Source organism: Gymnodraco acuticeps, unplaced genomic scaffold (assembly GCF_902827175.1).
Source record: "Gymnodraco acuticeps unplaced genomic scaffold, fGymAcu1.1, whole genome shotgun sequence".
Taxonomy (NCBI): domain Eukaryota; kingdom Metazoa; phylum Chordata; class Actinopteri; order Perciformes; family Bathydraconidae; genus Gymnodraco; species Gymnodraco acuticeps.
This window is the reverse complement of record NW_022992006.1, coordinates 530,688-546,865: the sequence shown is the minus strand read 5'-3', so window position 1 is coordinate 546,865 and position 16,178 is coordinate 530,688. Positions and strand designations below refer to the sequence as shown.

At 40.1% G+C, this 16,178-nt stretch overlaps 1 protein-coding gene across 1 annotated transcript in view; it reads left to right on the top strand.

Annotated features, from left to right (window-relative positions):
- The window catches only part of LOC117536456 (CUB and sushi domain-containing protein 1-like), a gene marked incomplete at its 5' end in the record, with an annotated part of 113,181 nt that overhangs the window by 75,749 nt on the left and 21,254 nt on the right, over window positions 1-16,178 (top strand). The window contains 7 exon segments of the mRNA XM_034201329.1: window positions 97-270; window positions 570-743; window positions 2,423-2,611; window positions 4,693-4,869; window positions 6,954-7,139; window positions 10,135-10,311; window positions 11,272-11,451. Of these exon segments, the coding sequence (XP_034057220.1) occupies window positions 97-270; window positions 570-743; window positions 2,423-2,611; window positions 4,693-4,869; window positions 6,954-7,139; window positions 10,135-10,311; window positions 11,272-11,451 (1,257 nt within the window).

The following is a 16,178-nucleotide window of genomic DNA, read 5'->3' as shown; positions in this document are numbered from 1 at the left end:
ATCCAGCACTGATGATTTAAAGTCACGGATAAGGAAAGTGACCTAAAGTTGTTTCTCATTATACTGCATTAATCCCTATAATTTCTTCTCCTGCAGCTGGTCACTGTGACTCTCCAGATCCTATAGTCAATGGACACATTAGTGGAGAAGGCTCTAGTTTCCGTGACACTGTGGTGTACCAGTGCATGTTGGGATATCGTCTTATCGGCACATCGGTCAGGATCTGTCAGCAAGACCATCGGTGGTCTGGAACAACTCCCGTCTGCGTCCGTAAGTTCTTTGTGATTCAAAAACCATTGTAGTTCATCTGTATTGTATGATGAGTCATTGCTCTTTCAGTTAATGTGAAGAGCTAAAATGCTTTTTTTATATAAAGTAAATCCATTACACACACTAGTCTCAAAATAAACCACATCTTCTTTGAAAGCCTTTCAGGGGTTTAAATGGTTCCTTGAATGAAAGCCTCTGCAGCATCTTTGTGTTCCAAAAAATATGGAATATAACACAATGCTGCAAATAATACTTTTTCCACACCTCAAATTTCTCATCATACTTCTCTGCTCCCTCAGCCATCACTTGTGGTCACCCCGGCAACCCAGGCAACGGGCGAACCAATGGCAGCGAGTTCAACCTCAATGATGTTGTAAACTTCACCTGCTACAGAGGTTACGTCCTGAGTGGAAATGCACGTGCTCAGTGCAGACTCAACGGCCAGTGGAGCAGCCCCCTACCTGTCTGCAAAGGTCACAAACACAGTTATTACCAAAGTTACACACTGACGTACATCCGAGCAAATGCTCGAGTGGAATAAGCTCTTTAAATTATAGTGCACACTGCACAGACAACATGTAGTGTTTTATGTTCAGTTTAACTTATGGTATATGTTTAGTACTGAAATAAATGATTTAGCTTTTTTATCTTGATTTAGATAACATACTTTACTGACAATTCCAACACCTTGGATCCTCTCAGTTGAAAAGTAAAATATTATCATAAAATCAGAAACCCATGCATTTAAATGGTCAGCATGGATTCAGTATTTGTTTTTGCCCTGATTTGCTTCTAGCTCCAGTATGTCAACTGGAACATTTTTGGCCAAATCTTCTGCCAGCTGACTGTAAAATTGAGAACTGAATAATTGTAGCATATAAACACACTTAACATTGTGCTGTATTCAGCCACAATCTGTGTGGTGTGTCTCTGAATTGACTAACACATTCATACATGTGCACAAAAACAGCTGGGTTCATGTCCAGAGACACGTTCTACTCTGTTAACCATGCATGGTCGTTACACTACAAGCCTCTGAAAACCTCCGGTAGTGTAACGGTTATGATAGACTAAAACACACACACACACAGAGCCATGAGAGCAGATCGATTCAACATCGTCGTTCACATGGGTTTTCTATGAGGAGATTCATGTTCGCCTGCTTGCTTTCTCCCTCTCCCTCAATTGTTCTGTCCTATCCCTCTCTCCTGCTCTCTCTCCCTCCCAGCAGCAGCTGTCAATTATAAGAGTGAAACTTTCTTTGTTCCCTTGGGGTGCCAGACACACACACACACCCTTATCCATGTCCCCCCATGGACTTGAATTTGAGTGAATGTCAGTCTCCCCTGTGACATGTGAAAAATAAAACCTCACTCTTATTGGACTGGCCTCCACTCAGAGAGAGTAGAAGGGACCAGAGGAGAGAGTAGAACAAAGAGCTCCAGGAAAGAGAGTGGGACACAACAAAATAGCAGTTTTTAGAAAAGACCAGAGTAACATAGATAATCTAAATTTGTAACCCTGTGATCCGGGGTTTAGTACCCGAAAAGTACCCAATTGTGTCCTGTTTTCTAATGGCTGCTTTTCAAAGATTAAGCTCCAAACTATTCACAGTCATTTGATTTAGTTGAACCCCAAAACCCTCCAAATCCAATGTAAGGTGCAATATATTTACTGTAGATCCATTTAAGGACATGTGTGTGTGACATTTATGCACTTCAGTGTCTTCAAAAATGATTCACAATGGCCCAAAAATATAGCAGCCATGCACTACTTTCCGCTAACAACCCCATTATGGACATTGTTGCACTTTCGGGATGAACAGTCATTAACTGTCAAGAATGACGTAAAGTAATGATGATTACGGTGTGTCCATATTGTTAATCTAATGGTCACTTTAAACTAAATTGTAGACTGCCTATTATACAGAGAGTAGTCATTTCAGCCACAGACAATGTTATCTACGCCCTAATGTTATAAACATATTTATTTCATTAAAAATATATATCTTAGGTGTTAGACCTTCTCTTCTCCTCTCTTTACATTACTGTTGTATTAGATTTTTCTTAGTACAATCTCTAACCATCAATATGAAGAAAGTCTACTTAAATAAATAGTTTGATTAGGTTTTAACAGTGTTGCTCTTCTGCAGTGGTCAACTGTTCCGACCCCGGCCACGTGGAGAATGGTGTGCGCCAGTCGAGCCTACGTTACCCAGAAGTCTTCAGCTACGGTGTATCCGTGGCGATCCACTGTAAACGAGGCTTCTACCTCCTGGGCTCCGCCATCCTCACATGCCAGCACGAAGGACGGTGGGACCGACCAATCCCTCGCTGCCTAGGTATGGATGGAATAATGATCTTTTCTTGAATTGATATAAACTATGTCAATGCAAGTTTAGGAGACAAATGGGGCATTCATAGTCCTTTTAATGAAATGGTTTCTACTATTGAAAAACAGGTTACAACTTTTTGGAACCCTGCAAAAGACAATGTCTGCAAAAGTTTGGCATGCTGAACACAGGTAGACATAGGCAGGTGTTTTTCTATTAATTTTGTCTTTATATTTGTCAGAGAAAGCCATTTGTGAAAGTGAAATGGCTTGGAGAGCTACTGGGAGGAGGATGAGGAGCGAATGAAAAATTGAGAGAATAAGACAGGGTTCAAGGGAGAAAATGGGAGGGAAGTAATCATAAAAAGAGGGCAAGAGTATGAAAGAAAGAAGCTTAAAGGTTTGAGCATCTGTGTGAGTGTGTGTGTGTGTTGTTCTGTGTGAAGAGAAGGAAAAAAGGTAAGCATGTGTCTCTTCGGGCAATAGGCATTCTTGTGAGGGAGCTACAATGGCCGATGGAAACATAGAGATTAAACTAGAGAGTGATGGAGAGAGGATGCTGATTCAGAGATGGAGAGAGAAGCACAGGGAGGAGAACAGCAGTGAGGACACAGTAACAGAGAGATAGGGACGAGGAAGCAGACAGAGGGAGAGAGCAGCAGACACTGGAGGGGTGTCTGTGCATCGAGCATTACATTTGAGAAACAACGTCTTATCGGAAATTTGGGGGATGAGGGCTGATGACTAAGAGACAAGGAGAGGATAGAGTAATACAATTTGGGGGTAAGGGGAGATATCGCAGGACCAGTCGGTTGGCAGAAATAGAAAATCAAGAACAGTTTCATATCTGTTTCCCCAAGTAAGATGTGCTCTGTAAATGTCGATTTTCCCCAAATTGAAGGAAAACGAAATAGCAGATTACCGCACTGATGTTCGTTGCTTTGACACTGGAATGATTTTGTTGGCTAAAGTGAATTTAGTTTGAGATAAGTTATTATGGGCTCAGAATGCAAAATGCGTATATGAAGCGCTACGTCATGAACGCAAGAAATCTACCCTCGTGGGGGCGCGCTCATGTGATTGGCTTAGAATTGAGGAGACATCTGATTGGCTATAGAAAATGACAAGTACGAATCGGCTGACTGTCAGGGGAGTCTCAAAAAACCCACACACGAATGCACAGCTATCCGTGCACAGAAAGCGGTTTGTGTTTGCAGGTGCAGCGGTTTTAAACGGAAAACTAATATGTGAGGATCAAAAATACATATGTAAAACTTTTTTCTGTATTTGGATTTTATTTACATGTATATGAAACGGAACACATGTGTGTGTGTGCATTGAAAAACACAAGTATGGATCCGGAAATACAAGTGTGAATCCTTCTGTGTGCATGTGTGTATTATGAGACTGTTCTGAGCCCATAAGTTATTGGTTCTCTCTTAGGCAGTTCAATTAAACTCAATAAAGATAAGCTTAAGTGTCATGACTATATTCTTCTGTACGGTTAAGGAAAGGAGTATGGGTACTGCTTAATGATGTGTATATTTACAAGTTTATGCGCCATAACCATTAGGTGCATCATTTTTATGCCTCTTCAAATGTTTCAATATAACCGTCCTCGGTTTGATTCCAACCCGGGGACCTTTTTTGCATGTCAAATGTTCCCACTGTAGACAAAGGGGTAGACAAACAACCGAGTGTAAACCATTTTTTTACATATGAAATAGTTTTTACTCTGAAAAGATACCCAAAAAAAGTAATTGTAAGAGAAAAGGGTTTCTTTCCACACTTAATGAATATGTATGCAGTAAAAAACAAGCGAGATTGTATTGTTGTTGAAGTTTTTGTAGCTTTTTGCTGAGTGTGTACTTTGACACCAACACACACACACACACACACACACACACGTACACAAAAACAACGCAGACCCAGTGTTATTTCCACCCCATCCTTGCTGTCACCCTCTCCCTCTGGCTGTCTCCTGCTAAGACACAGCTGCACCACCTAATGCAGTAGTATCTGGAATCTATACTTGGACCCAGTCTCGCACACACACTCCAACACTCTCTTTCAATCTCTCTGTCTCTGTAGCTATTTCCTGTGGCGACCCGGGTGTACCCCCTAATGCGGTAATATCTGGGACTCACAGTTGGACGTACGGTTCAGTGCTGCAGTACTCCTGTCTGCCTGCAGGGGTGCTGGTGGGCAACGCTTCTCGTCACTGTCAGGAGGACACCACGTGGAGCGGAGCGCCGCCATACTGCACTGGTAAAGGCACACTGGTCCACTGGTCGGGAGGCACAGTTTTCAGCTGGTGGAAAAGCAAAGCGTAGAAAAGTATTTTACTTTGTCATGCATGATCCTACAGGCTGTCATCAAATGGGAAACATGTTTGATTGTGATTTTAAATCTAAAGTGATAATCCAGCAAATACACCCTTCAAAATCAACGGCATCGATATTGGAGAGTTTAGTTTGTGAAAAAATGTAAATGCTCGAAGAAAATAAACAAATATATATCCATCAAGAAAACTAATTGCCAGATTAAGCTCAACAGATATACAAACTACAAAAGAACAACTAAAACTTGCTGCTTTAAAGAAAAATGGTTTTAGTTAAAAAAATAGTTTCAACTGTCAGAAAATAGATTCATCCCATCTGGGGCAACCAGCTCGAGGCATATCACACAGGCAAGTCTGTATAAAGATGTTTTCAGATTGTTGTTTCTCCAGCAACAATAGCAGGCACTAACAGGAACAAACAAGTCAAATATGATTGACAGAGATGTCCCTGTGTGACTCAGATTTCCATATACATTACATTTCAGCACACACTTCTTCAACTGGATTGGCCTTTGATGTTAGATCAGTGGGTGTGATGTACTGCATTTATATGATAACAGCGGTAGACTGTCAACGAGGCTACTACCTACTCTAGCCAAAGGTCATTCTTCATGTTGGCCTCACAATAAAATGGCTCTGTGGTCCAAATCTGGGGTGGTAGGCATAAATAATGCATAACAAATGCCTACTACCCCAGTCTTCTACAATGTTATTTGGCTTTGTTGAAGCTTGTCTTGTTTAGTAACTTGTGCTTTGTTATGTTCGGAGGGACTAAACCTGACTAAACTTAAATATCCAGCAGAATTACGACTGTCACTTTTGCCTGCAGCCACCAACATCCCTAAACTGCTCATTCTGCAAACAAATGTGTTCATATTTGAGAGTCCCTAACAAAATCCACACAAGTAAACAATGCGGCGGCAATTTATTTAACGCAATAATTTGATCTGTTATGGTGACATTAGGTAACATAATGATGGGAAAACAGGAATGACTCCAACTCTATGGCACACTCTTTCCACCCCAATACATATTTCCCTAGATCTGCCTCTGTTGGCCGAACGAGCATGTGTTACAGGACAAGACTTTCCCTAATTCTAGATATTAATAACATAACATACCAGAAGAAACATTATCATTTAAAATCCATTCAACCATTCACTGACAAACTGTAGCAAGTTGTTTTTATCTTTGATTATAATTGCTTACAGCTCACTGAAAACTAGGCTCTCTATGAACATGCTGCCCTTCTTTGTACATTGCTCCACAAAATCGTCTCTGTCCCACTTACATAAGACATACTGTAGGGAGAAATCATTTCAACTATTTTCCACAGCGTTAACTCCAGTAATTTCCCTGCTGGTGTTTGTGACAGATATCCCCATTCTGCTTATGCTAGTAATCTTCAGAAAGTGGTATATGTCGTTATTATCACTTCATTTAAAAATACAGAGAACAAACATGTATAACTAGTGTAAACTGAGCAATCTACTCTTCTGCAAGTGAGCAGGCTTGAGCTGCATGTGTAACAACAGGCAGGGGAATGAGGCGATGAGTCCTGGTTTACTTCCCAGGCTGTAAGTGCTGCTCTGCAGTCGGCTTACACAGATCCCACAACACGAAAATACTACAACTGATCATTTCCAAACTCAGCATCAACTGTCTCAATGGCTGAAATGCAATAAGCTTACTCTGCTCACCTCAAAAATGAATGCTCAGCAGGGCAGAATCCATTCTGCAGCTGAGGACCTCATTGAGATGCAAGACGCTGCATTTGGAGCTGTACCCTGTTAAACTCTCAAATCCCTACCGGTGGAATTTAAGCTGCTAAAATTGTGACACGCTCAGTGCTTTTAATGCTAGAACAATTTAGTATAGCCTAAATGCAAAGTGCAGCTCTTCAAAGTTTTCCATGTGTGGGTATGTGCATTTAATGTATATGTGTATGTGTCACTTCACGAGTATGTAAGACTGTGTAACTTTATGTACTTAATGTCTCTCGCTGCTATAGGTGCAAGTCCAGGAATCTGTGGCGACCCGGGGATGCCTCCCCACGGCGCCCGTCTAGGAGGCGAGGAATTTAAAACCAAGAGCCTGCTGCGTTTCAGCTGCGAGGCGGGATATAATCTGATTGGCTCAGTCGAGAGGACCTGCCTACACAACGGGACTTGGAGCGGCACACAGCCTGTCTGCCAAGGTGGGGAAGCGTGTCAATGTGAATTATGTGGCTACATTCAAAATTGACTCTGCAAAAATATAAAATGAAAGTCTCTATACACCCTTACTGCAACTCACTATCCTAGCATCAAACAAATCACCTTTATTTTAATTATTTTAAATACATCAATGCACTTGATTCTGTAGTATTTAATGTTAAAGCATTGAGTTTCAGTCTGATATTCCATTTATATACATCCTTCATTAGTCATGTTTAATATTTAAAAAACTGTTGCCTGTTTCATCCAAGGGACTTGATTTGGCAACATTTGATATGCCTGTTTAGAAAACGTCATATACTTAGATACCAACTAATCCCTGTCTTATTTGACGTTACCTTTGGGTCCCAACCCAGATTCTATAAAACATTGCTATATACAAATAAACATTGCTGTAAAATTAAGCAGAGCATATTTTGTGTACTTGTGGCATATGGACTTAATTATTCAGCATTTTATGGGGAAATAAATCCGCAGAGCTAGGTTAAACAGCTTCATATTTTCTTAGAGAATCAGGGTACTTGGCATGCTGGTGACAGTAAGTAAATAATCCATTACCAAACATAGCTTAAAGTATGTTACATACACTGCCCGCCGTACATTGTACCCGATGTATCGTGAGCAAAGATTACACATTGCTTATACATGCATGCATTCAGATGAATGACATTCATAAAGATAGTAGAATAAATATATACAGTTGTATCTGTCCTCTGTCCCTATTTTTTATATATGTTACACACACTTTTCAAATTAAATGGTGATCTAATAGGTTGACCAAATTTGCAATTATCTTTCGAAAGGAAAGGTCCACATATGTAGGAGGTTTATAGCACTAGCAGTTTGTAGAAAACGAGTGTTCGCATGTTTAAATCTGTGTGGCCCATATACGACGGATTGAAGGGTGCCACTCCTCCCTTACTGAACTGGATCTTCCACAGCGCTGTGATAATAAAGTGCGTCCTATACAACAGCAGTTTTCAAAGACACTCTTTAAACCCATGGGAGTTTAGGGGGAAATCAAAGTGGGTCCCCATAGTGCTGTAGGGCCACTAGAATACTAAGCTGCTGCCTGTGTTACCTTCCCCATCCCCAACTATGTTAGGATGGATGAGGAAAGCACCGCTGTAATTTAGCTTCATCGCACTCTGATGCAGATTTTAGATTCAGTTAGATAAAGATAAACAGGCAGTCATTTAAGTGGGTAGGGGGAGGAAGAGTGAGTCATATGTGTCAGTGTGCTCTTCTGCATTACTGTAGGTGACCTAAACACCAGCAGTTTACTAAATATAGTAAGTACTGTGTGTACTGTGAAGCATAAAGACCGCACTGACTTAGATGAGAGAAATCAGCAGTCACTGAATTAACATTGACAAATATGTTTGGCATCTTTAGTTTAAACCTTTTTAGGGGAACCAACAATTCATGGTTTTATAGTCATCAATCTTATGATTTTCTTTCTCGATTAAGCATTTAGTCCATAAAATGTCTGAAAATGCTATTCTTGAATGTCTTGTAATGTCAGTATAAAACCCAAATATATGCTTTTTGATTTAATATCAATGTAATAAGAGCAAGAAATATTCATTTTTGAGGGTAAAAACAGACTCTTCGAAGTTGATCAAAAACAGTTATTATTTTTCTGTGGATTAAATTATTGTTGTAGTTTTAAAATTGCAAAAATGTAGCCCTCTGGCCTTACCTTAGAGGTGTGTATCTCTCTTTGTGTGTGCGCCAGGGTCTGTGTTTGTGTACCTAATTATTTATGTCTGCCTACAGCTGTTTTTCATTGAGCTAATAGTGGCTGATTCAGAAAGGATGAAACATCTATCACTGAGACACAAACACAAAGAAATCCATACACACACACACACGTATACAAACCTTTACTCACAGTATGGATACTGATTACACTGCCGTAGATGTACATTATGTGCACCACTTGGACAGAGCTTTTAAGGGCTCTAACTAATGAATCCCGTCAATAGGTGTTTGATTGTTAAGCCGCTGTCAGTTGTCATGATCTCATTAGTGAAATGTGCTTTGGTTTACTTGCTTATCCCTGTCTCTGCTGTTAATGTGCTGTGCCAGCAAACTAAAGATCGATGAATCACTATTTTGGACAAGAGACTCCATAGCCATGTGCAGTCTTCTGTCCTTCAAGACAGTTTTGTCTTTCAATCAGGAGTGGTTCAAAAACAAAGAAAACTAAGGGTGGATTAAGACCCCAGCATTTGGCACAGATACAAACCAAGGAACAACTCGGCACAAAAAAATATCATTGTACATAAATGTATAAATAGCTACTTTATTTAGTAGGAGTCACCCCCCACAAATACAGTTATTTTACAAAGACCTAAAGTTGCTCTTTTTGATTTGAACGGCATAACTGAAATATCCACATTATTTCATTTTTCACCAAATGTCCTTGCAACAGACTGTTCACTGTAAATAATATCAAAAACTATGAGGGAACCATCATTGTCTCTGCAAATAGTCATGGTCCATCTGCTGATGTAGATGGACCATGACTATTGGCTGCTGTTAGGCCAGCAATCAATATAGGTATTTGTTTTTTCTACAGTAAGTGTCAATTTCAATAAAGAATCCTCATTCAACAATGTAATCAATAGAAACATGGTACAGATTATTACTTTACCTCTGACCGACATGAAAGACCATTTCTGGACCATCCCATACTATTTTTAAAAATGCCAGGAACTCCCTGGGGGGTGTGTAGATGTATTACCAGCCTCTAGCACACAACTGGAATACTGTGCAGCTGCCATTCAGAGCTGGGAATCAATCCAACACCCTTTAGTTGTTAATCAGCCTCACTGCCTCAAAGACATATTTTATGTTATTTCCAGCTGACTCCAGTGCTACGCTCATTATTGCAGCCTACAGCTGATCCTTGAGTGACAGCATTGCTCACACTGATATCATCACGCTGTTTAATATTTCCTCAATTCTCAGCTGTATCCTGTGGTAACCCTGGCACTCCAGCACACGGCAGAATAGTCGTAAATGATGGCGTCACCTTCGGCAGCTCGGTAGCTTATGCATGCTGGGACGGCTTCAAAACATCAGGTCTGATCAACAGACACTGCACAACCAATGGGACATGGACAGGACAACCCCCAGACTGCGCAGGTAGGATAGATATAATATCATTGCTTCTACTGTTACTATGTGTGTTGTTATTATCAGTGGTTACAGCAGCCGGTGCAGTCAATATTACAAAAGATGTTTATTACTATGATACAGTCAATTAGCATCAGTATTGGTTATCGATAACATGTAACAACAGTTTTTTTATTTATTAAAGTACTGTATTTAAGTACCATTTTGCGCTCAAACTCCTGCTAGTTTATACTTTAACTTGTCTCAATTATAGAGGGAAATATTGTAATCTCTATTGCACTGCATTTATCTTACGTGTAGTTTCTTTTCACATCACAAACACGTATTAACTTATATGATAATATGCAGTTATATACAACCAACTGCCTAAATTGCCCCTACAGTATATTGCCGAATTTGTTGTGACAAAACTGAATGATATGACATTCTACCATAACATAACACTTTTTAAGAATCTGAGTATGTAAAATTGTAAGATTTTTGATATCTTTTTTTATACTTAAGTAACATTTTGAGTATAGGACCATTACTTAAGTGAGTACTTCTTCCACCTCTGGTGTTGGTGCATCAATAGTGGTGTTTTAGTAAAGGATCCAAGGGTAGTATACATTTTGCATGGACTGTGCAACCCGCTGCTGTGCAGGTACAGACCTATACATTTGTAATATTATTGTGTCTGGGATTTCAGCTTCTAAAGTTAGACAGAGCCAGACAGAAGCTTGGGGAAAAGAAGGTGGGAGGTGGATGAAAACATGCTGGTACGTTTTTTTTTTTTAAAGGCAGGATGTAAGACAGATGAGTAGGAGATCGAAGTTAAGGGGCAGGCGGGTAAAAACAATGTTGTTCTGGGCTGTTGTGAAATCAAGGTTAGTTGTACAAAAATGTTACAGCCCTTGTGCACGACTGCAGGATTACATCTCATAACCTGATTTATGTTTTGTCCTGTCACTTTTCTCTCCCTTCCTTTAGTGATCAGTTGTGGAGATCCTGGCCCAGTAGCCAATGGCATCTATATAGGAAGTGATTTTAGTTTCAACCACACAGTGACGTATCGCTGTAACCCCGGTCACCTGATGGAGCCGCCTGCTCGCAGCGTTCTGCGCTGCAGCAAGGAGGGAACCTGGAACCAGACCAAACCCAACTGCAGAGGTGAGAACATCTTCCACTCTAAATAACTCCTTCCCAAGAAATGATGGACAATGCCAGATTTGAGTTTAGGATGGATCCACAGGTCCAGTAGCATGTCTGGAAACACTGTCTGGCAAATGTATTTGATTTATATTAGCCATCATTTGTTTTTGTTTGTTTTTAACATAAACGCATTATGTATGTATTCAGTAGTGTTCACCATTATTTAATTAAATTATGTTATATGTTGTTATTTTATAATGCATTTTTTTAATAAGTAAAACTAAAAGGTGGGTACACAATGTATAATCATGATAAATAATGCACTTTTTAAACACAAATGCTATATATACTGTACAGACTTCAAACAACTGCCTTACATTTGGTTTTTTAAAGTTATGTACTGAGACATTTTGCAATTACATTTCTTTTTTAAAACAAAGCATTTTATGTATTTTTAAAGAGTAATTACATTTATTTCAATAACAACAAAACTATATTGTACTTAAGAACGTAAGTATAGCGTGAGCAAGAATTTCATACCAACAACAAATTATAATTTGGATAGTCATTGTTCGTATATTGTCATATTAATGCGTCATTGATTCACTTTTTAAAAATCTCATTGTAACGGCAAAGTTCTAATAGTTAAAAACAATAAAGTAAATCAATGGCAGTTGTTGTTACAGAGCAGTGCAACTGTAGCAAATAAAGCTCCACAAAAACAAGGGACAATTTGAATGGGAGCTGGCATACTAGAGTAGAATGAGAGACTGTGACTTTCAACAGCACATTAGAAAGAGGCCAAGAGAAGATTTACATTGCTGCCTAAAATAAAACTGTGGTGAGTTAGGGTTTATTCCCTGAAACCCTTCAAATCAAATGAATCCAAGTTTTCCAACAGCCCATATTAGCAGTTCAGACGATGAGGCTCAATAACAGGAACAGGGCTGGTTTCCTGAGATCCTCCCTGCCGTTTCTTCCCACAAACAGAACATCTCCTGCTGGCTCTTGCAGTTGCAGAAGCTTTGAACTGAGATGAAAACATGTAGAAAGCCGGCAGAGTGGCTACAGAGGAGGAACCAGAGAGTGATGCAGAGAGGGGTAAACAGCAGAAGTGAAAGACACTGTAGGTGATAGAAAATGAGACTTAGGCTGCAGGTCTAAAGGGAAGAAACAGTGTGGAGATACAACTGATGCAAGTCCTCTCTCTTTCTGTATCTGTTGTCCTCCTCTTCACGTTCTTCTTATGCTCACATGTTTCTGTTCAGCTCCCCTGTTTTCCTCCCCTATGTTTTCTCCTACTTCAAACAATCCATAAGTCTTAATTTGATCCTATTTTGGAACAGCAGCTTCCTCCTACACAGACACACCAGCACACACTGGAACATATTGAATGAAGAAGTTGCAAGCTATAAAGGTGTAGCTCGACAGGCAGAATAAATCAAGTGAGCCAGGAGGAGAGATGGGAAGTAATGAGGATGAGAACAAGAGGGGGAAAAAAGGAAGTATCAAGAGAGGAGAGAATTGATGGAATGAAGAGGTGTAGTGGAACAAACATCAACAAATAGAGGAGATACAAAAAACCCACAAAGATAGAGTAATGCAGAGATTAAGAAACACAGAAAATGTGAAGTGGCTTAAGAGATGTTTAAGAGAGGAAATGAGAGAAGGTGATGAGCCATCAGTGCAGCTACAAGGAGAGATAGACAGAGAAGTGAGTGAGAGAGGAAGCAAGTGGTGGGAGAAACAAAGAGAAGCTAATCAATATCTGCCCCAAAGCTGTAAACACACAGTGAGAAAAGGGATTAAGTCCATCAAATGTGTTGCCTGGCTGAGTGGAGCCAAGAAAGATATATACCTGGGAGACGAAGGGAGGGAGTAGACCAAGAGAGCAATGGAAGAGGATATAAAAAGGATTGGAGCTGAGACGGAGACGAGTAAGAAAGGAGAGGAGAGGGGCTTGAGGAAGACATTGAGAACAAGTGGGAAGTCAGAGGAAGTAAGGGGATCAAAGTGTAAGAAAGAACAGAATGTGGAGACGTGAGTGGGAAAGAAGAAGTGGTGAGGAAAAGGGAAGGAGTGAGTGATCACAGTGACGTAGGTGTGTAAGACAGCCGGGGTAAAAGCCATGTGAAGCAAGCCCAGTCCATTCACAACAAAGAGCCCTGTGATTGCAGTTCTTAGGGCGTCAGAGACCTGCAGACATATTGTTTGACTGTTCTGTTCGATCCCTAACTACAGGTTTGTTTTTAGAAAACACATGTAATTATTCATTGGGATCCCCATTAGCTAATGGCTAGCCACCAGCCATTTTTCCTGGAGTCACACGACGGAAAGTGATGAACTGCATGCAGGATTTGTCAGTGTTTTGTGTGCAGGTGTCAAGATGTTTGACTAACACTAACACTTAGTAGATTGGAGAAAAACATGTTTGAGTCTGGGAGGATGACTGAGGGGAGATATGAGCTTCTGCGGGACACTGGTGACGTGCACAAAACAGAATAAGTCAACTGATTAGTTTGCTGGGAGCTTCCAGCAGTTGCGTAGAAACTGCAATGTTACAAACAAAATATATTTTTTGTAGTTCAAAACAATTTTGTTAATTGCACTGCTGAATCCAAAAGACTGGTCATTATGCAACGAAGAAGCAGAAAAGGGACTGAAAAACACTAAATAGGGAGGGAGGGAGAAAAACCAAATAAGATATAGTCAAACATTGAGGGAACAGAAGATGTCCATATTGGGGTGAATATGTTAATATTTCTGCTTAAGCTTTAAAGGTCATATCACTGCATTTGATCCATACTCTATTAATGTCAGTCTGTGCTGATGGCTGCCTCTACTGTATATACAGCGTGTATGGATCTGTTTGCAGTTGTGTCGGTCTGCCTCTCAGTTTGCATGCTTGTTTGCACTGTACTGTGTATCATCGGAGCAGAGTGAGGGAAGCATGAAACCATCTGTCTCCTGGTTGGATGAGAATTACACTGACTTTATTAGGTGTTTGAAACCAAGCAGATGGTTATCATTATCTTAGGGAGTTAGGCGCACGCACACTCAAACAAGCACACACACACTCGGATGTTTATCAGGGTGTTATGAAGTTATATGCACCCATCTCTTTGCTAAAACAACACATTTGCATGTACAACACGCACACAGGTGCATGCAATCGCACATGCATTGGCCGATTTAAGGTGGTCAGGGGCCCCTAAGCAACTATCTGTGTGTGGCCCCACCTCTAATACTCGTTATGCTTTACCTTAAAAAATATAATTTAGAGCCATGTGTAAAATCATGCTAGGAATAATAATTGGCTTGCACACACTCTTGGGGGCATTAACATACACAGACTTGAATAGATCTTGGTCAAGGTGTTTTTTTATTGACCTTATTGGGACAGCTGATTGGATAGATGCAGCCCATGCACATGCAGGGCCCCAGGCTGCAGCCCGAAACAGATTGAGCGTTAATCCACCACTGCGTACGTGCACACAGCTGGTGTAACATCATTATGCATAAACGGTATGTCTTCATATGATCACAGATTCCATTCTCTGTTCAACAGATGCTTTGGTAATTCATATTAATCTATTTGATTCGCTGGACCAGTTGATATAAACATTGGTTATGTACAACGTTATGACATTTTCAAAGTAGCTTTAAGTTTGTATAAATCATTAACATTACATAAATAGCAAGCCCACGTAGTGAGTCTCAATTATAAATATGTATTTCTCGCTTAAATCCCTAGTGTATGACAGCTTTTCAAAAGATTAAGGTTGATGGAAAAGTTGCCTTATAATATTGCCAGCATTTAATTGAGCAGACTTGAGGAAAACAATTGATAAGTTAACTCCCAATCACAAGTGTGGAAGAAGGAATGCACCATAGACAATGCAAGTCCCTAAAAGTCTCAGTCCATATCGTGACCATGGCGTCTCTTTAGGTTAACCAACCTAAATGTGGTGACGAGGTCATCTATTGCATTTGACCTGGTGCAATCTAGGGTTCTTAAGAGAAACCCCTTATTAAACTTACTGTGACAGTTGTTTTTGGTATTTTGTCTTTTGCCTGTGATCCATCGTTTCTTCAAAGGGGAAATTGTTTCAACTGTCTGTTCATATCCTTCACATCTTAGGACTGAATATCCACCAGGGACATTTATAAACTGCTGTTTTGTGACAGTCTGAGTGCTTATTTGGTGATGAGTTATTTGTCTCAACTGAAGGTACAATTGTGAATATTAGCAAATAATTATCCCATTGAAGGAGTATTTGTCATTACCTGCAAAGTGTTTGTTGAACTGTCTGTTTTGTACTTCTATCTACAGTCTAGCACTGTAGATACTGTACAGTGTTGGAGCATATCCACACACACACACACACACACACACACACACACACACACACACACACACACACACACACACAATAAGGAGTAAATACATTCCCATGCAGCTAATGAGCAAGTAGCAACCTTCAGGTCTGAAAAGTGAAACCTATGTGCAAGTGTCTTCCACCTGCGTTCTCTAATATCCAACACAACTATTCCAAAGAATCTTTTTCACCTTTCCAACGCTAGTGAAAAAGATAAAGCATTTAGGGCATTAGTTTTGTTAGGTTTGGGTGATCTCTGTGTTTGTCATAGAGCTTAACCCCTCTCACTGTTTATTTTCAGTTCATCCAAGCAAACAGTAAACGTTTTGGTCGATAAAATGGTCCTCTTCAGTGTTCTGTTGTACT